This window comes from Coffea arabica, chromosome 3c, assembly GCF_036785885.1.
Source record: "Coffea arabica cultivar ET-39 chromosome 3c, Coffea Arabica ET-39 HiFi, whole genome shotgun sequence".
Classification (NCBI taxonomy): domain Eukaryota; kingdom Viridiplantae; phylum Streptophyta; class Magnoliopsida; order Gentianales; family Rubiaceae; genus Coffea; species Coffea arabica.
The window spans coordinates 42,150,857-42,172,672 of NC_092314.1; the positions used below are offsets into that span (position 1 = coordinate 42,150,857).

General features: G+C 36.1%; 2 protein-coding genes across 2 annotated transcripts; both read right to left on the reverse strand.

Annotated features, from left to right (window-relative positions):
• Positions 1-566: 566 nt before the first annotated feature.
• On the reverse strand, positions 567-5,515 carry LOC140037999 (putative late blight resistance protein homolog R1B-17). Its single transcript, XM_072083185.1, has 2 exons — positions 1,081-5,515; positions 567-730 (listed from the first exon to the last, which is right to left on the reverse strand). Exon 1 carries the CDS (start codon positions 5,513-5,515, stop codon positions 1,103-1,105), a length of 4,413 nt encoding a protein of 1,470 aa, XP_071939286.1. The 3' UTR covers positions 567-730; positions 1,081-1,102.
• Positions 5,516-14,616: 9,101 nt separating this feature from the next.
• LOC113735119 (uncharacterized) lies at positions 14,617-20,342 on the reverse strand. Its single transcript, XM_027262078.2, has 2 exons — positions 20,215-20,342; positions 14,617-19,339 (listed from the first exon to the last, which is right to left on the reverse strand). The coding sequence occupies exon 2, from the start codon at positions 19,283-19,285 to the stop codon at positions 15,869-15,871; it is 3,417 nt and encodes a 1,138-aa protein (XP_027117879.1). The 5' UTR covers positions 19,286-19,339; positions 20,215-20,342; the 3' UTR covers positions 14,617-15,868.
• Positions 20,343-21,816: the final 1,474 nt, after the last annotated feature.

Here is a 21,816-nt window from a genome sequence, read left to right on the forward strand (position 1 = left end):
TTAAGGAATATTCTTGAAGAGTTGCATTTTCAGCAAGAAGGAGCTACTACAATTTATTGTGACAATAGTTCTGCCATCAAGCTCTCTAAAAATCCAGTTCTACATGGAAGAACCAAGCACATAGACGTTAGGTTTCACTTTCTAAGGGAGCTCACAAGGGATGGAATAATTGATTTTCTCTACTACAAAAGTGAAGATCAGATTGCTGACATAATGACCAAGCCATTGAAGTTATTCACATTTCAGAAATTAAGGAAGTTACTTGGAGTTTGTGCAGTTGATAAGTCCTATTAAACTGAATGTTTGAGAAACTTTCAGTTTAAGGGAGGGATTGTTAGAAATATTTACCGTTGTTAATTAATCATATTTGTTTATGCTACCTAATTACTGGAGTTAGTGGAATAACTAGTGGGATTAGTGGAGTATTTAGTGGAGTTAGTGGAGTTGCTAGTGGAGTGAGTGGAGTTATTGGGATAGTTAGTGGAGTTAGTGAGATAGTTAATGGAGTTGGTTTAAACTCTATAAATAGAGTAATTTCATGTCATAAGTTGTGTGAGTTTTACAAAGAAATAAACATTTGTCCTTTGCTTCTCTTATTATTTGCCTCAATATTTGTATCACAAAAACCTCTGAAGTTCCAGCCGAGTCTTCAAGTTATAGATCTCAACCGCCATTCCTTTGAGCACCAATTCCCCAAAACATCTAAATGATAAGTTTTCACAAATTGAACCTAAAACAAGGCAAAGAAAATGCTCTCAGGGACAAGATTCAAACATGATTTACCAAATCAAATCATAGATTAAGAAGCTACAAGCGCTCTGTTCCAAAATTAGCAATTAACAGTACTAACAAGTTTAAATCCAAGTTAGTACTAGAATTAAGGCAACAAGACGCAATGAGTTTAAAGAGGACAGCAAATGCCTTTCCAGATTTTACATAGCTTAGCAATTTATGAAACGGCAGATTAAGTAGTTTTCAACTAGCTATATGTCTTGAACCAAATAGAAATACAAGAGATATCATCCAAAAAATGAATGGAGCAATTGTATAACTAGCTAGAAATTCATTAAATAGACTTACAAGTATGTGATCCAAATCATGCTCATGATCTCAAATTTGAACTCCTAATAAGGACTTCGATATCTCCATATTCTTCTTCAATCTTCTTTGCAGATTCTTCTGCAGATCTTCCACACCAATGCACTTCAATCATTCCCAATGTATATATGTTTCCAAAGTCCTCCGGAATTTCTTCAAGGTCTTTGCAATTTTGTATGACAAGTCTTTCAAGCTTGGGAAAATCATCACAAGAGGCATTCCATTGAGTAATGTTCAGACTGTCTAAGCTCAAGAACTTGAGATTCTGAAACTCTTCTTCCACTTTCCATAGTTTCCCCACAAAGGCACCAGAAAGTAACTTGAGGACTTCCAGGTTTGGTAGTCTCCCAATTGTGGAGATATGACTCCACGGAAGGCGAAAGTTTGATAAAGTCAATTTCTTTAGATTCAAAGGGAGGATGAACTCGCCATTGTTAAGAGGGCTTCCATAGTAGAATATCTTCAGTGACTCCAAATGAGTGAGACAGTTCAATCTCGGAAAATGATTGCAGTTCATGGAAGAATCTGGTGATTCATAAACTATGCAACTCAGTTTGCAAAGATTTGGAAGCCTCTTTATAATCCTTTCTGCATCTTCACCACAAGAAAGAGATAGGCAGGATAAACTGACCAAATTTTCTAATATAGAGCTATCACCAAGCTCTTCAGCATCCGAGTCGAAAGCAACGTGGAGACTTACATGAAGATGCCTTAAACTTGTGATGCGCCAGATAGTATTTGGTAAGATGATCTTACCACTTAATCCCTTCACAATAAGAGTTTTCAGTTTCCTGAGGTTGGCTATCGACTGTGGAATGCACTTCAAATAGCCTCCAACTGCTAAATATCTCAATTGTACCAGAATTCCAATTTCTACTGGAAATGAAATACCCAAATTGAAGCATTCAAAATCCAAGACTCTAAGCAATTTGAAGTTGTGCCAAATGAATGAGATGTCATAAGGGCGTTTGGGTTCTGAATCTGTAGTAGCAAAGAAAACCAAGGAACGGGTGGCCAAGCCAGAAGGTTTTGATTCAATAAAGTGGCTTCTCTTCAAAGATATAGCCAACCGATAGGATGTAAATGACACGGGAGATGAATGATGGTAAAAATCAAATTCGAAACCATAATCTGTACTAGGAAAAGAAGCATATGGATTATCAGACCTGGTTATCAGCTGAGAGAAGTTCTCATCCTCGGTTTGAGACCTACAGAAATCAAGGACAAGATCGTGGAGGCGACATGTTCTAACTTTGCCGTTGGATCTTCTTTTGGAGATTATCACCAAGCTTCTGTCAATTAGATCCATCAAGAAAGCCTCGGCCACATCTTCAAAGCCCTTATTAGTTTCTGGTATGAAACCTTCTGCGATCCAAAACCGTATCAGCTTGCTGACAAGAATATCTCTGTCTTCATTAAGAACTCCCAAATATAGAAAGCATGATTTAAGATACTCCGGCAAATGTTTGTAGCTGAGATTTAAGACTTCTTTGCACCGAGCTTCGGGATTATCAATTATTTGTGAGCTCAAGTTATCTGCGATTGTTTTCCACGAATTTTGGCTTTTTTCTGTCGTTTTCAGTATACCAGCAGCCGCAACAACAGCAAGAGGCAATCCTTGACAGTGACAAGCAATGTCCTTTCCGACTCCCAGCAGCTCATTGGGGCAACATTCTTCCTTGAATACCTTCTTTTCTAACAACTGCCAACTTTCCTCGTGAGAAAAAAGGCTAAGAGAAAGAGGAGGACTGTCTGGTTTAATTTCCAAGGCCACTCTGTGGAGGCGACTGGTGAACAGAATTCGACTTCCATTTGCATCATCTGGGAATGAGTTTTTCAAGTCATTCCAAGCTCCAATACCCCAAACGTCATCCATAACTACGAGATACTTGTTTTTTAGTAACAATTTACGCAATTTATCTTCGAGATCTTCATCCCTCATTTGGCGAATCTCTTCTGTAAGCCCATGAATCCCTGTTAGAATTTCGAGCAACAATCTCCTTTTATCATATTCTTGGGAAACAGAGCACCATGCACGAAGATGGAAGTGACGCATGACTTTAAGACTGCTGTACACCTTCCTTGCCAACGTTGTCTTGCCTAAACCAGGCATTCCAGCAATAAAAACAATATCCAGCCTTGAGGATCCTCTAGTCAGCTGGTTGAGAATTTCATTTTCTCTGTTACTGAGATCCACCACAATTTCGTCAATTACTGGTGTTCCCTTTCTTGATAACCTGTCAACTGAAACTTCGGTGACATTCTTGGAATCTTGGACTTCCGCATCAGGGGTTGTCAAATGAATTACCCTGGCCTTCTCGGTAAGAAGTCTTAACTCCTCCTGCATATTGTCCAACCAGAAGAAATCCTGCCATTGAGCATCAACCTCAATTGAATCAATTATGTACTCCACTTTATATGCAGACTCAGTGATTCGATCAATGAGATCTTCTAGCTCTGGATGCTCTTCAATGTACAACTGTGAAACATTCTTGATAAAAGACCTCAATGACTGGAGATGTATATGAATCTCTTCCATGTGGTGCTTCGCCAATACAGTTGATGTAGGATTATATTTCAGCAGCTCCCCAAGGTTTCTCCAAAGAAAATCAAGGAACTTCAGTTTGGAAGTCTTCGGGAAATTAAACTTTGGAAATTTAGGAATAATATCTGTGAGCTTTGCCTTGATCAAATGCATCTCCTTATCTAACAGCACAGACAATGAAAGGTTGGTCATTTCCTCTTGTGTGTTAGGGAAATAGTTAGAGAAATATGTCAACCTCCTAAAAGACTCTACAATTGCTCCTAAAACCTCCTCTCTGTCCTTAATTATCTCATCAGAGGGAATTAATGTGATATACTCAAGCTTCAGAAGGAGGAGTTTAATGTGATCTTTTTCACGAGCCATAAGACTATCATCATCCCTGCTCTTCAGAAGTAATATCTCCGTCAGAAACGACTCTCCTTTGAAAATCACAATCTTAAAATGAAGTCGCAGAAGTGAGTTTTTTGCCGCGGATGCTGTGATTTCCTTGCGCCTAGATGACTCAAAAAGAGATTTTTCCTCCTCAAATGTTGATTCAATCAGTGCCAACAACTTTTCCCTATCTATTCTGGTTTCTGTGGGCAACTTCTCGGAATATCTTTGCAGTGTTTTGGGAATTTGTCTGCAGTTGTCCATGATATCATCAAAATCGGGAAGCATACTCGAGGAAGGAGTGTTTGTATTGCTTTTCATGGTATGGATTTGCGCCACAAGGAAAAGCTCTGCCTTGAGAAGATAAATCTTTGTAAGTAACTCAGAACCCCTAGGTGAGATGTCTATTTCATTCACCATTCGACCTTTTGACTCGAATAGAGATGTTGTCTGTACAAGCACAGCCTGCATTTCTGGAATGAAACTTCGTGTCGTATCCTCATCATCTAGTATTGAAGTTGTGCAGAGAAAAAGTTGTAATAGGGAAGACACCTCATCTTGAAAATGTCCATATTCATCCAAGAAGATATAGCGGCAAAACCTCGGCAGAAAATTCTTCAACGCAAATAGCCTAGTACAGCAGAGAGCCATAAGGAATTTGAGAAGGAAACCCATGATTTCGGGATTACTAGGATGAGTTTCACTTTGCATATCCATCAGGAACTCAATCAGCTCACTTTTCACCACATGGATTCGGCCTGCCTTGAAATTTAACCAGTAATCACTACACCGGTTTGCAATTCGTAGGACCAGGGACAAAACATGGCCAACACAAGCATCAATACTAGGCAGTCCACGATGATGAACATGTTGTTGTACATCATCTGTTGTTGCTCCTGATAATGATGAAAGAAGGAAACCTACGATGCGCAATGCATTATCATACAAGGATAGAAAATGGATCTTTACACGAGAATCTTCATAGCCCCAGTGATTAACTGCCGTAGTCCTGATTGTGGACACAGTTGATCGCACATATAGTAGTAAACATCTGCAAAAGTCGTCATCAAGTACAAATGAGCTGCTGCTGCTGCTGCCTCCTCTGCCTCTTGACCACATCAAGTGCGAATGATCAAGTGCTTCTTCAACTTGAGAAATCAAGCCTGCAGTTTTTGTTCCACAATGATGGGCTAGTTCGTTTAGGAATTCTTCATCTTTTACCTGGTGATCATCCACCATCTTTTCTTCACGGAAACGAATAAGTTCCTGGGCGATCTCCTCAGCTGTAGCTTCAATCTTGAGGCAGAAGTGCATACTCTTCTTCCCTTCATCTGTAGCGGCCTGATCACTCCCCTTATGAGCGGATTCCCAAAGTTCTCGTAAAAATTCACAATCATTTGTGACTTTTTTTAGGATGACCGAGCGATGCTTTATGCCATTCAGTGCAGAATCAAGGCGATCCAAGCTTGAAGAACTAGCACAAGCGGCAGAAGAAATCATCTCCAAATTTTTCTTCTGTAGATCAATAACTTAGTTTCGAAACCAGATCTGAGTTGATGAATGTTGTATTCAGTCTAAAACATATATATTTTTAGCACATGCACAACTTGCACTTTCATAGTTTAATTGTGATGTTATTTTCCCGTAGTATTATATTAATTTCTCCATCTTGATACTAATTATGGACTTTTAGGTTGGATCAGAAAGTCCATCAGTGGCGAACGACCCATCCTTAGTAAACACCTCCTGATGCCATATTGCATTTTTCTAAGAGCTAGGAAACATCACGTAGTTGGACTTGATGACTCATGACAGTATTTTAGACTTTAAATTGGTTCTTGAAATTGTGATGAAGTTTCATCAAGTGCTAATTCTGAGCATTAGCTAGCCAAGAAAGTTTTTTTCAATCATGTGAAGAACTTAGCATTTGGATTGCACTTTGAAATTGTCATTGATATTTTTTTAACATAAATTCACTTGTAAAATCTTTTTCGTGTTACATCGCTTCATTTCAATTCCATCTGTCGTGCTTTGCTATAGTTTTTGTGCGTGAAACTCCTAAGATTATTCTTTTTATTTTTTTTTTAATATATACATTTGAGCTAGTTCTTTTAAAGGCAATCTGAACCTTTTCAATTTGAGCTACTTTCATGTTCCTGTAATAACAAAGAAGCATAAACAGGTTCAAATGCAAACAGCACGATACTTGTGTTGATCAATTTGAATTGAATGTCATCACTTCACCAACATCTTATTGGTACAAGAAAATTTTGGTTTTTGTCAAAACCCTGAAAAATCAATTTCTTAATTTGCTTTCCCCCTTCTTAGCTATAAAAAGCCCTAAAAAGTTTCGAACCACCACGACTCTCTTCTCAATTATGAATCAAACAAGAAGATCAAAAAGAAAAAAAAAAAAAAAAAAGAAGATGTAAAAAGAAATGACTTTGTTACTGGCTATCGAAGAAAAATATCACTCGAAAAGAAAGAGTTTTAATAATAGATTAGTCCCAAATCATGGTATTGCTTCCATAACTTGATCAATGGCTAAGTTAAGTGTTAATAATGCAATTTCTAACGTGATATGCCAGTCATTTGAAGAAGTTTTTTCCGAATTGCTTAGTAGTCCTTCAGTTGCCCTCAATTGATCAAAATTATGAAACTACGAGGATGAAATATATTTTAACTAAAACTTAGAGACGAATTCCACGTTTCAAGCATTGGCACTTAAAAGTGCAATTTTTTTCCAATAATGAGAGAAATAAACATAGATAAAGTTTGGTATGGATAATTAGCAAAATAATGGTCACTCTCCAATATTCTTTCTTCCCCAATTCCCGGTCAAAACCAACAAAGGGAAAAACAAAAAACAGAAATATACAATGCTTGGAAAAAATTACGATAAGTTTAGGCCCTGTTTGGTTCCAAAAAACCAGTGAGGGAATGAAATGTGAAATTACTTTCAGGACCCTAATTCTTTCTCTAGTTTGGTTAAGAAGGAAACTGTTAAGGAAATGGGAAGAATTCCATAAAAATTAATTCCTTTGTTTGGATTACAAATTTTTTTGAAGGAAATGAAAATGGAAATCAACATTAACCAAAAAAATTATCTTAAATTCATAATAATGAAAATTATTCAAAATTCAAACTATATTTGTCATAAGATTTCATTTTCTTGTCTTTAGGAAAAAGTCATTTAATAATTCAACAATCGCAACCATGAGATTTCATTTTCTTCTTAAAAAAAAAAAAAGAAAAGCCGATCATTGCTTGAACAATTGCCACAGATTGATAATCTCTCAATATGATTGTTTTTAGCCACTATATATTTGCTATTCACCACTAATCATTTCTCTTGGTTTTATTACTAAGCTAAGTAAAAGAAACGTAGAAGTTCCATCTCCTCAGCTCCAGCTTCAATCTTGAGGCAGAAGTCCATGTTTTTCTTGGAGACGGGGCAGGGACGGTCATCAGAAGCATCGTTTCTGAACAGTGCACGGTCAGGATTTGGCTTAAAAAAATGTACGGTTCAAATCACTTCTTGTACCTTATTTTTAACAATATGTGTGGGATCCACAAAAATTTATTCTAAAATTACACATTATACAAATAAAATTACGCGATATGCAAAATATATAAAACCGTTAGAAACGATTGCACCTGCAAGCGTTCCTGCCCGTGATCTTTTCTTCTTCCCCTCATCTGTAGGGGCATGATCACTCCCCTTATGACCGGATTCCCAAAGTTTTCTCAAAAGCTCCCAATCTTTTACTTTTAAGTTTTCCAATGCAGAATCAAGGCGATTCAAACTTCAAGAACCATCACGAACAGCACAGGCCATCATCTCCAAAATTTTCTAACCAGTAATCTCTCCAATCAAAAACTTTTTTGCATTTCCTACACTTAAAAATTTGGCTTTTTTTATATAAAAGTACGCAAAAACCACCTTCTGCAGTTTTTGTCCGTACTTGTATATTTTATCTATTCACCCAAGGCCAGAGAACTATAGTGAATATGCTATTATTATCCCACCCCTTTGAATTGACTTTGTGGATTTGAAGAATTCGGCCTAAGAATTGATTGTCAGCACGTTAAAGTCCTTTTTCTTTTTTTTTTCGTTAAAATAGAAGTCTTTTTTTCTTTTTTCTTTTTGTTAAAATAAAAGTTTGTACGATTTCTATTCAGACTTATAATCACGGTCATGACACGTGATAGACTGTGAATTTAAATAGTTTTACAAGTGTAAATTGTTAGGTATTTGTGACATTTGCACATAATTTAAATAGAAACGATCTAATTTGAATATTTATGTAGGTAAAATTACGTGATTGATTAAGAAATGGACTAAAAATGAAGGATTCCATAGACATCAGATGGTGTCCAGGCCCGAACTTTAAGCCGCACCTTCGGCTGGACATTTTCTAGAGTTTTTCACTATTTCACGTAAGACGATGACAGGTGCCAGACATTGCACCGGTTATTGCACCGGAGATTGGCAGATATATACTTTGGACTCAACTTTTGGCTGCTTTTCAAGACCTAATCTTGCTATATTTCAACTGCAGATTTAAGAAGCTATAAATAGGGCTTGTTTAGAACGTATTTAGGGAGAGAAAAAAGAAAAAAAAAAAAGAAAAAAAACACTAGGCAAGTCTTTAGTTCATATTTTTATAACTTTTTCTCGGTCAAGAATCATTGAGCGATCAAAATGGAGATTCGAGCGGCTAAACTTGAGAAGTTTTGTCTACTCGTCTTCACTCATGTATTTAATCCTTAAATTCTTAGTGTTATTCATAACTATGTTGAACTAGTTTAATTATAGGGTTAAGGTATTGTGAAGGAGTATGGAATAATTATTCTAGTTAAATTCTTGACTTTTGTCTTAATTTATCTATCTTGTTTTAATTGCATGTTTATACTTGATCACCACAGACTTGCTTTTAGGATTTGTATGAATAGAGAAGAGCTATATAATCAGGCACTGAATAGATAAATATACTTAGTAATTTAGGGTTTATATGGTTTAGTAAATCAATTAAGATTTTAACAAGTTTAATTGAATATTTGTAATCTCGAGAAAATGTGAGATTTAATTAGATACAATTTAAATGTATTAAGAGATAATCTAAATTACTTTTGTGTGATATGTTATTGGTATGTTAAAAGAATATTCGAATAATTAATTCAAATTTTGGAACAAAATCCGATAAACCCTACTAAAAAACACCCTAAAATAAAAAAATGTTCCAAGTTTTTCAAATACACTTAATAAAAAAAATCCTGCCTCTTCTCTTTTTTTCTTTTCACTCATCACCCACCACCACCACACACTACCACCCACCACCCATCATTGCCACCATCACTACTTCTCCTCTCTCCTTCCTTCCCTTCCTGCCTCCTCCTCATTTCTTCTCTCTCTTCCCTTCTCCTCTTCTCATCTACCCTCCCTAGCATCCCCTCCCCTCCCCTCCCATGCCCCCTTCTCATCCCCAAAAAGAAGGGGATGATAATGGTAGTGGTAGGTGGAGGTGGCGGCTAGTAGGTCAAGGTGTAGGGAGTTTTAAAATTTTTTTAGAAATATCTCAATACAATTTTAAATTTTGCTACAGGGACAAGTTTTTTCACATACAATGCTACACTACAATTTTTGAAAACCGCTCTCCACCTAATCCACATGGAGCCCTTATTTCTTGCCAACTATTTCTTCCAATTTATTTTCATTCTTTTGATTATTTAATTTATTTCTTAGCTAGTAATAAAAAAATCCCTTGAATTTGAGTTCCCTTTTTTTCTAGAATAATTAAAGTTAAAAAATTAATCCATTCTTGTGAGTTTAACTGCCGAAATACTCCAAATGAATTTATTATTACGATTGATTCTATATATTTGTAGAAAACATCAATCAACATGTTCTCAAAATCATTGTTCTGTATTTACTAATTAAACCAACATGTAGTGGCTTTAGTTTATAAAAGTCTGACTGGTGATTTAAAATGCCTTTATTGGCAGATTTACGAGTAACGCGCTATGAATTATGCTTAAAACTATTGATGTCTGACCAGTCATTCAGATAAATATTTAATACGCAAATGCTGTGTCAGCCATGTGAATTGATGCTTGCATTTTACTTACCCTTAAGTTTAAATCTGACAATGCGCATTGGAAATGAAGACTTTGGACTCCTATCAGAAAAAAAAAAAAGACTTTGGATTCATAATTTATTTCCAGTATCTACTATCTAGCAGCTGGATTTCATTACTTTAATGCGTTATTATATTGGTCTCACTATCTCGATATCAGCACTTATTAGTAGTTGAGAACAGCTACGTATTAGCTTAAAATGACCCTTCTCCTATTAGTAACTTTAATTGAATTGTACCCAATACCTACCACCTTACCCAGTTGTAGTGGATTAGTTTCATTTGTTTTCATGCTATACCTTAGCTAATAGTTTTCTTCTTTGTTTAGAATGTGTAATATGTGATTTCTTGGGCCCAAGTATTTTTTTCTGTTGAAAAAAAGTGCTTTAAGCATTAACATTTTCCTTGCACTTTTTAAATTTTATTTTTAACAGAGAAGGGATGAAACTTAATAAAGGGAAAAAAGAAGAAGAAGGGATTTGAACCCAAGACTTGTGACATCCCCTATTTTTGGGTTTATATTTTAGATATATTAGCTTGAATTTGCCATGTTTTGGAATTATTTCTCATTTTTGTAGAAACACAACAGCTATTTTTTTAAGTAAGTGGAAGGGCTATACATTTTCTTTAATATTATATGGATAGTGATGACTCTTTTGTTACTAATAGTCATTAAATTAGATTAATAGAAGACCAATTGTTAGCAGAAATGAAATAAAGTAAAGAATTGATATAATGAGAACTAATATCAGTAATGTGATGGGTATGAATTAAGTACTAAAATTAAAGACTAGAGAAACATGAAATATGTCTTGTAAGTTTCTTTTGTAATGATATGCTAGACATAAAAAAGTTTTAATTTCAGTAGTACTGGTTTTCAGAAGAGTTAATTAATTTAATAGTCTCTAACTTATCTACAAAACTAAGAAGGAAAACATGGATAAAGTAGTGAAGCCTTCATGCCTTATAAGTTAATGAAAACATGGATGTTGAGAAGCCTTTGTAACTTATCTATTAATAATTAAGTAATTGAAAGAAATTTCAAGTTCCTTATTAAAGACTTTGAGATAGATAGTGTTATATATAAGGTGCATTGGCATTGACTAAAGGTTTAAGACAAAAAGTTTAGTAGTACTGTAGTAGTACAAGGGTACCGCTCGTGACTGGAGCAAGTGGCTCGTGGAATTGGAATTTGTTCTAAAGGATGAGAATTTTATTGTTTTCTTCTCAAGTTGCTCATGCATATGTACTTTAATCTATCTTTGTTTCAAAATTATATTGCCGTGAACAAAATTATAAAATTAAATCTACTTGACTGGCTTATTTGTGAGATTTAACTTATTGCTTTTGGTGACTTTTCTTAGATCTGTTTATTAAGTTTTTTCTTGCCACTAAAATCACTAGTGGTCATGGCCTATTTGTTCAATTTTACATGTAATTTGGTTTCATGCATAAATGCCGATAAACAGTTAAGTTGTTGGTGGAATCTTATAGTTGTGATTTATATCTTATCATGACTTTTAAGATCCATGAGTTTATAGACTAAAGGTTTTGAATGAAACTAGATGAATTTTAGATGCTTTTTTTTTTTTTTGGGAAATATTCATAACTTAATAATTTTTCTCTCACTTGAAAATCATTGTTTAATATTCAACAAAGGATAGTGATTGAAATTTTATAAATTATGCAAAAGCCAATAATATGGAAAACTTTGTAGAATAGACTTTGATTTGCATGAAACTTAGTCAAATATTTTATAAATTATCCAAAGGATATTATCTGTTGTTTAAAACCAAAAAAATAAAATAAAGGACCTTAAAACTTGGGATATAAGAATGAGTGAATAATTTGCATTTGAATTCGTGTACCAAGAACTATAATTGTCTAGTCCACAAAAACTCTAATGGCATCATTGTTTCAACATTATCATTGTTGTTGAAACTCATTACAATTTTGAAAACATTGACAAAACCTTTGTATTGGTTATTTACATGCTCTGAAAAATTTTGTAGTATGTAAGAAAACCTAGCTTTCGAAGACAGTGCATTGTGTCCTAAAGTGATTATTGCCCTCTAACCTTGGAGTCCTAAGTCCTAACTCTGTCACTGGATTTTTTTTTTTTTTTTCTACTCTATGGGAGGGGAGGGCCTAAAGTAGTCCTGGGGTAATCCGAAGATGACTGAGATTTTTTTTAAGCAAGGTCACATTTAATTATGGCAAACCTTGCCTCCCACGCCACCAAGTTTTAATGTGTTGGTGGTGGCTACCAACTCTGTCACTGGATTGTCATACTATTCTATTATTCTATTTGAGAAAGAAAGTCTGTTTTGATTGAGTATTTTTGAAATACCAAATTATATTAGCTAGGAATTCATCTGATTGAGTACGAAAATTCTAGCATTCAATGCTCATTATATCTCTAGAACAGGCTGACTTGCAACCAATTACGGAATCCAGGAATATGAGTTTTAAAGACAAATCTTGATATAAAATCATCACTTTCTGTTGTTAACAAAGGAAAAAAAAAGGAAATAAAGAAAACAAATCACCCCTCTTCTGTATATACAGCTAAGTATATATTTTGGTTTTGGAAAAATAAGTGCATGTTGTGGTATTAATTAACTTCCAAAAGAAAAATAGATCCACATGAGATTCTTTTAAACAGCTCATGAACTAAGCACGAACATAGAATTATTAGCACAACAATGTCCCTCTTTTTCATGAAGATATCAGTATAGCAATTTGTCAAAAATGAACATGCTTAAAGTCAAGGATAGCTTGCCACTTAACAATTTTATAACTTGTGCCGAAAGTTATAAATCGCTTCTATTCTTTTCTCCTCTTTTTTTTCTCTAATTTGTAGCCAAATTTCTAGCCGGTATGTTGATGTTATTTAATGAATTTATTCTATAATCAATAATTAGCCGTGGATTGTATATGCATAATTAGTTTTTCTATTCTTGGTATTATAGATGGTCAACGTAATATATTAAATTTGACTTACAAATTTTCTCGTTTGTTTATTTTAGGAAGTTAAACCTACCCATTTGTTGCTATTATCTTATGATTTTAGTTGATTGAATGCCACATTTCTGTGGTTATTTGTGTTAAGTTTTTTTTTTCTTTTTGGTGCGATATATAGAAGGGAAGACAGAATCGGTACTTTAAATGGTAGATATCTTCACAAAAACTCCCCAGCAAATCCTTAATCGCAACCATCTCAGCACAGTGGAGAGCCAAAAGGAAATTGAGATGGAAACCCATGAATTTGGGATAAATAGGATGAATTTCACTGCACCAAATCAGTTATTGTTTAATTGCCTTCCTTCCATTGTGATGACATGCTCTTTTCTAGGTAAATTTTAACTCCCTCTAGCTATGCAAATTACTATTGTTTTTATCTAACTCTTTTGTTTATATATTCTTTTTTAAATTAATTTTTTATACACTGACAGTGTAGTGCTTTTTTTACACTAACGGCCTTGAATGCATGCCACATTTACATGATTTGAATTTTTTGAATTCATGTTATGTGATTTGAACTGAATTTTCTTGTGTAAAAAAAAAAATCTTTACACTGATAGTATATATAAAAAAAAGTTATCCATTCTTTTTTGTATTCTTCTTCTTTTGCATGGTTTTCTTCATTCTTTGTTCTCTAAAATTTTTCTTTCAATGTAAAATGAATAATACTAGGCCTTTTTTTCTGTTAATGAGATAATAATGCATTCAAGACTTAGATCAGTAATATTCAATGAGAAATCAATATTGAAAGAGATTGAAAGAACATCAAATTTACTTTGAAAAGATCCATGTTTTAATTTTTCATGATATTTCATCTATAATTTCTACATACAAATTAAATAAGTCAAGTGCGATAAAATTACATGTAAAATTCAAGTGGAGTAGTTGTAGGAATCACATATTAAACAAATAATTCAAGTTCTATTGAAAAAGCTATTTCCATTACTCTAAGTCTTGTCCCTCCAATCAACAATTCTTTCTGCTAAAAGCTGGTTAAACGCATAATCAAATGACCAAAAGAGGGGGCAAAAAAACACATTATAACAACTTTGACTTGAAGACAAAATGGTAAGACAGTATACAATTTTGCTGCAGCGAAAGAGGGTCCCTATTGTTCGACTTTTCTCTTTGTCGTATTTGATTCCTTTTAAAAAGAAAATGTTACAATTTGCATTGTTTTAGGGGTTATATGCTCATTTGATTAGGCTAGCAAAAAATGATAGTCCAAAAGATAAGTGTTCAAAATAAGTTTTGGCCTAAAGGAAAAATCTTTGTACAACAATGATCAGTGTTCAGTACAGCTAAATATTTTGTGGTGAATGAAAACATCTAAAAGTTCCAGCTGACCCTTCAAATAAAAGACTTCGGCCTTCTTTCTGTGAGCACCAATTCCCCGGAATATTTAAATCAGGAGTTTTAAAAAATTTAACCCAGAACAAAGGCAAAGAAAGGTCCTCACAGGGACTAGATTCAAACATCATTGACTACACCAAAGTACTAGACAAAGAAGCTACGAGTGTTCAGCTCTGGATTAGCAATTAACAGTATTGAGTAGGGCTATTGGGTAAGTAGCTGGATTTTCATCAATAGACTTTCAAGTGAGTGGAAGAATACAGTAACGCAATTCAAGTTACTTATGCTCATGATCTCAAATGTGAACTCGTGATAAGGACTTTGATGTCCCCGGTTGCTTTCCCAATCTCAATTGCCGACTCTTCCACAGATGGTCCACACCAATGCACTTCAATTGTTTCCAATGAAGTTATGTCAGAAAGATCTTCCGGGATTTTCTCAAGGTCTTTGCAATTTCGCAAGACAAGTCTCTCAAGTTTGGGGAGATGGTCATAAGAGGCATTCCATTCAGCTATGTCCAGTGTGTCTAAGCTCAAGAACTTGAGTTTCTGGAACTCGCCTTCCATCGTGTCCCATGTTCGCCCCACAAAGGCACCGGAAAGTAACTTGAGAACTTCCAAGTTTGGTAGAGTGCCAATTGCAGAGATACGAGTCCATGATAGGCGGAAGCGTGATAGAGTCAATTCCTTTAAACTCAATGGCAGATCAAACTCGGCATTGTGAAGAGGGTTCCCGTAGTAAAAGACCTTGAGGGACTCTAAATGAGACAGAAACTTCAACCTTGGAAACCGATTGCAACTGGTGGAAGAATCTTGTGATTCATAAAATATGCAACTTAATTTGCAAAGATTTGGAAGCCTCTTAATTATTCTTTCTGCATCCACACCACAAGAAAGAGATGGGCAGGAAAAGCTGACCAAATTTGCTAATGCAGAGCTATCAACAGATTCTTCTTCATCTGAGTCGAAGGCAACATGAACATTGACATGAAGATGCCTTAAACACGTCATGCGCCAGATAGTATTTGGTAAGATGATCTTACCACTTAATCCCTTCACAATAAGAGTTTCCAATTTCCTGAGGCTGGCTATCGAATGTGGAATAGATCGTATGTAGCCCCCAACTGCTAAGTATGTCAAGTGGCGAAGCAGTTCGATTTCAACAGGAAAAGACACACCCAAATTGATGCATTCCAAATCCAACACCCTAAGCAATTTGAAGTTGTGGCAAATGAATGAAATGTCATAAGGGCATCTAGGTTCGGAATCTGTTGATGCAAAGAACACCAAAGAACGGGTGGCCAAGCCAGAAGGTTTTGATTCAACAAAGTGGTTTCGCTTCAAAGATATAGCCAACCGATAGGATGCAAATGATGCAGGAGATGAATGACAATAAAAGTCAAATTCGAAACCATAATCAGAACTGGGAAAAGAAACATATGGATGATCCAACCTGGTGACCAGCTGAAAGAAGTTGGTCTCTTTGGTTTTTGACTTACAGAAATCAAGTACGAGCCTACGAGGTCATGAAGCCTACATGTTTTGACCTTCTTGTTGGACCTTCTTTGGGAGATTGTCACCAAGCTTCTGTCAATCAAGTCCATCAAGAAATTCTCTGCTACATCCTCATAGCTCTTTTTCTGAGTTTGTGGTATGAAACCTTCCGCAAGCCAAAACCGTATCAGCTTAATAACATGAATGTCTCTGTCTCTATTAAGAACTCCAAGATAGAGAAAGCATGGCTTTAGATATTCCGGCAGGTTTTTGTAGCTGAGTTCTAAGACTTCCTTGCACTGAGCTTCTGGGTTATCGATGTTCTGTAAGCTGAAGCTGTCCGCTATTCTTTTCCATGAAATTTGGCTCTTTTCTGTCTTTTTCAGTATACCCGCTACAGCTACAACTGCAAGAGGCAATCCTTGACAGAGGAGAGCAATTTCCTGTCCCACTGCCAACAACTCCTCAGAGCAACGTTCCTCTTTGAACACCTTCTTTTCTAACAGCTTCCAACTTTCCTCGTGTGAAAAAAGGCAAGGAGAAAGAGGATCCCTTTCTGGTTTAATTTCCAAGGCCACTTGATGGAGGCGACTTGTCAACAAAATTCTACTTCCGTTTCTATCATCTGGGAATGATTTTTTCAAATCATTCCAAAATTCAACATCCCAAACATCATCCACAACTATGAGATACTTGTTTCTCAGCAGGCACTTTTTCAATTTGGACTCGAGCTCTTCATCATTCATTTGATGAATCTCTTCCATAAGCCCGTGAACACCTTTTAGAATCTCAATCAATAGTCTCCTTTTCTTGTATACATGGGAAACAGTGCACCATGCACGGCAATGGAAGTAATATCTGACACGCTTGCTGTCATACACTTTCCTCGCCAATGTTGTCTTACCTAAACCGGGCATTCCAACAATAGCAACGATATCTAGTTGGGGAGATCCTCCAATAAGCTGGTTGAGAATTTCATTTCCTCTGTTGCTGAGATCCACCACAATTTCATTGATTTCTGGTGTACTGTTTCTTGATAACCTGTCAAGTACAACCTGGGTGACATTCGTGGAATTTTGGACTTCCGTGTCAGGGGTTGTCAATTGAATTCCCCTGGCCTTCTTGCTAAGAAGTCTTAACTCCTCTACCATATCACTGAACCAAAAGAATACCTGCGATTGAGCATCAACCTCACTTGAATCAACAATGTACTCCACTTTATATGCTGAATTAGTGACTCGATCAAGAAGATCTTCTAGCTCTGGATGCTTCTCAATGTCTAACTCTGAAACATTCTCCAAAAAAGACCTCAATGACTTGAGATATATTTGAATCTCTTCAACATGGTGCTTCACCAGCGTGGTTGAGGCGGGATCATGTCTTAGAAATTCCCCAAGCCTTCTACAAAGAAAATCAAACAACTCCAAATTAGAAGCCTTGGGGAAATTTAACTTTGGAAATTGAGGAATAATATCTGTGAGCTTTGCCTTGATCAAATGCACCACATTATCTAACTGCTCAGAATATGAAAGGTTGGTCATTTCATCTTGTGTGTTAAGGAAATAGTAAGAGAAACATGTCAGCCTCATAAAAGATTCTCCAATTGCTCTTAATATGTCCTCTTTTTCCCTGACTCTCTCATCTGACAGAATTAGTGTGATGTACTCAAGCTTCCGAAGGTGGACTTTGATTTGATCTTCCCAATGAGTCATATGCCTTCCATCATTCTTGCTCTTCACAAGCAATAGCTCTGTCAGAAATGACTTTCCCTTGAAAATCACAATCTTAAAACGAAGTCGCAGAAGTGAGTTTTTTGCTGCTGACGCTGTGATTTCCTTGCGCCTAGATGACTCAAAAAGAAATTTTTCCTCCTCGAATGCTGATTCAATCAGTGCCACCAACTTTTGCCTATCTAATCTCGTTTCTTGGGGCAACTTCCCAGAATATATGCGCAGACTCTTGGGGATTTGTCTACAGTCATGCATCACTGAATTGGGAAGCATACCAGAGGAAAGAGAAGAAGTGTTTGTATGGCTTTTCATGCTATGGATTTGCACCACAAGGAAAAGCTCTGCCTCGAGAAGACAAATCTTTGTAAGTAACTCAGAACAGCGAGGTGAGTTATCTAGTTTTCTCCCATTACGACCAGTTAACTTGAATATAGATGCCAACTCTACTAGCACTGCAAGAATTTCTGGAATGAATCTGTGTGCTGTGTCCTCATCATCTAGTATAGAAATGGTGTAGAGAAAAAGTTGTAATAGCCAGAATACCTGGGCTCGAAAATATCCGTCTTCATGAAGGAAGAGATAGTGGCAAAACCTCGGCAGAAGATCCTCCAATGCAAACTTCTTAGCAGAGCAGAGAGCCATAAGGAAATTGAGATGGAAACCCATGAATTTGGGATTACTAGGATGAATTTCACTCTGCAAATTCACCAGGAACTCAATCAGCTCTCTTTCCATCACTTGGATTTGGCCTGTCTTGCAGTTTAACCAGCAATCACTACATCGATTTGCAATTCGTAGGGCGAGGGATATAACATGGCCTACGCAAGCATCAAAACTAGGCAGTCCACGAGCATGATAACAAGGATGAGTATGTCGTAGTACATCTGTTGTTGCTCCTGATGATAATGAAACAAGGTAATCTTTGATGTAAATTACATTACGATGGAAGGAATGGAATTGGATCTTTAGACTAGAATCTTCATAACCCCAGTGATTAGCTGCCATAATCTCGATTGTGGACACAGTTGATCGTACATATTGTAGTAAATGTATGCAAAAGGAGAGATCAAATACAAATGAGTTGCTACTGATGCTGCTGCCTCCGCCTCTTGACCACATCAAGTACAAATGGTCAAGAGCTTCTTCAACTTCAGCAATCAAGCTCTGTGCTTTTCTTCCACAATCAAGGGCTAATTCGTTTAGGAATTCTACATCTTTTACCCGGTGATCATCGACCATCTTTTCTTCACGGAAACGAATAAGTTCCTGGACAATCTCCTCAGCTGTAGCTTCAATCTTGAGGCAGATGTGCCGATTTTTCTTCTCGTCATCTGTAGAAGCATCATTCCCCTTATGAGCGGATTCCCAAAGTTTTCTCAAAAAATCCCAATCATTTGTGACTTTTGATAGGATCTCCGAGGGATACTTTATGCCCTTCAGTGCAGATTGAAGGCGATCCAAGCTTGAAGAACCAGCACCAGCTGTGACTTTTTTTGTTAGGAACTCTATGCATTCGAATACAGCACCCATCATCTCCAAATTTTTCTACTATAGATCAATCTCTCTGATCAATAAGTATATGTCTACCTGTTCGATCAAATATACATGGCAAAATGCAAGAAAGCACTAAGATGAACATCACAATCTTACAAGCTCATTTCACCAGATAAGTAGTCCTTTGGAGTTTAGTATAGCTAATAACACTAACTATCAATAGTAGTAAAATAAAGAATCACCAATTTCTTATGCATTACAAGTCCAAAGTACCAGGCAGAGGAAAACAAAAGAAACAAAACCAAAATGAAGATCTCTCATTTACAAATTATGTTTTAGAAATTTACACGTACACATTATGCGTATGAAGATTTTGTCTACATATTAGCCAGAGACACAAAATATTTTCCCACTCAGTTAGCCAATCTACTAAACACCATACATTTCTCCAAAATTACAAACATCAAAGCATGCAAAGATTGGAAAATAGTCTTCAAAGAAAGAAAATAAAAATTATTAAAAAAAGGAATGAAAATTATGGTGTGACAAAACAAGGCATTGCCTCATCTACAAAACGTTCACATCCATACATGTTGGTTATCGTTCAAATACTCAATCAGTTCAATAGAATTTGCTTCTACGGCACAAAAATATTGAGACACCAAATGTTCTTCAGTAAAGGTATTTTACAGCAATATCAAAGATGGAAGCTACAGGATGAGATGAGTCTTTTCTAGTTTCAAGGTTAGTCTTAAGTACAACTTTGAAATGTTCGACAACTTATAAACCATGTTGCAAAAATAGCTTTATCATGAATCTTAGAGACGTAAAATTGTAAAAAATGTGAAGACAATTATAAGATAGATTTCTCCTATCAATTTTGTGATTGTTTTCCTAAGGTAAAAACACAATATATCCTACTTTTTAAAAAGTTTAACTTCAAATTTGGTGAAGGGAGCAATGATTACCTCAAGAAGCTTGTGTATTCTAAATCCAGTGAATACTCTTCTATTTTATCAGCTACGAATATGTGAGATGCGAGATTGAGAGACGAGGAAGAGCAGAGTGGCTCCGACTCCAATTTCCAAGCTTGCTATCAATTTGATGAAGTAATGAGCCAGTGAGTCTTGAGAACAAGAGTAAAGTTGAGACAAGTGGGACATTGTCTTGAATATTATAGTGTATTATTTGGAATATTTATTTGGGGTATTCAAAATTGACTTTTGTGACTAATGAAAGTTCCAAATAAGTGTTAGGACAGCGAATAATTACTTTAAATAATTGTTTGGACGGCAAAAACAGGATAAGTACTTCAAATACTTGTTTGGACAGTCAAAATAGAATAATTACTTCAAATAATTGTTTGAACAGTCAAAACATTTATTTATCCTTTTCCCATCAAGATAGTCTTGTAAGTGGTTCACACTTAGGTGATAAATGCTCGACATTGGAGTTTCTGATCACGGGGTACCACTTCAATTTCGATCATCAACTTTAGTTCGATTGACTATGTCAGTAGTTCCTTAAATAGTGATGATACTATAAGAATATTTCAGGTGTTTGTAGCTAGCGCCTGCATCGACCTTGGGCTGCATACATTTCATCCACCATTGCATCCCGTGCTGCCTTCCATACCTCAACCTCTGCTCGAGGAGCATTTAACGACTGCATACGTACCCTTTCTTCGGGTTCAGGTGGTATCTCGAAATGGAGATTCTCATCCTCGAACCTTCAAAAGTGGGCATCCCTAGGCTGTGCCATTCTTAAAAATTATGTAACGCACAACATGTAATTACCACACTGATTTGGGTGCTCATATAGAAGTTTGGCACTGGGCCCATGACGAATTTGAATCTTGCCTTAAATACTCCAAAAGTGCGCTCTATAACATTCTAAAATTGCAAATGTCAATTGTTAAACAACCGTTTGACTAGATCTCGTTCATGAAAATTCTTGAAGGGTGGTAAGAAACTCGGAGTGTTCCTATACGCTGCATCGACCAAGTAGTACTTGCCTATGGTTCAAAATAAGTTGACGAAATGTCAGCACAAAATTTAATAGTCTAACTATATAATGTGTGTGCGTGCCAAACATTTAAATCGCCACTTATGACCGAAAGGCAGAATCGGGAAATCGAACGGCGGCATCAAAGTTGATTCTAGAATGGGAGTATCATGGGCACTACCTTCCCATCCAGCGTACACGTAATTGAACCTCATGTCAAAATTACACTCTGTTAGGACATTTTGCAAGTGAGTTCTGTAGCGATTGGTATACGCCATTTGCTCTCCACTGAGCGGGCATACTGGAATATGTGTGCCAGCCAAAACTCCAACGACACCTTGCCATCAGTGGGTGAATGACAGGTGCCGAACCTGTGCAATAATAAATACCTACTCGAGAAAAATACAGATTTTGTATATAGCGGTGAGTAGGGTCGAATCCACAGGGACTGGGGATAATTCGTTTCTTCTAGAGTCCAAAGTATGGGGAGTTCTTGGATTAAATGCTAACTAAATAAATTAACTGTAAAAAATAATTAATTAAAAGAAATAACTAAGAGAAACTCT

Bases quoted from the DNA above. Each gene is read 5' to 3' on its own strand.
- LOC140037999 (XM_072083185.1), bottom strand. From the start codon at position 5,515: ATGATTTCTTCTGCCGCTTGTGCTAGTTCTTCAAGCTTGGATCGCCTT.
- LOC113735119 (XM_027262078.2), bottom strand. From the start codon at position 19,285: ATGATGGGTGCTGTATTCGAATGCATAGAGTTCCTAACAAAAAAAGTC.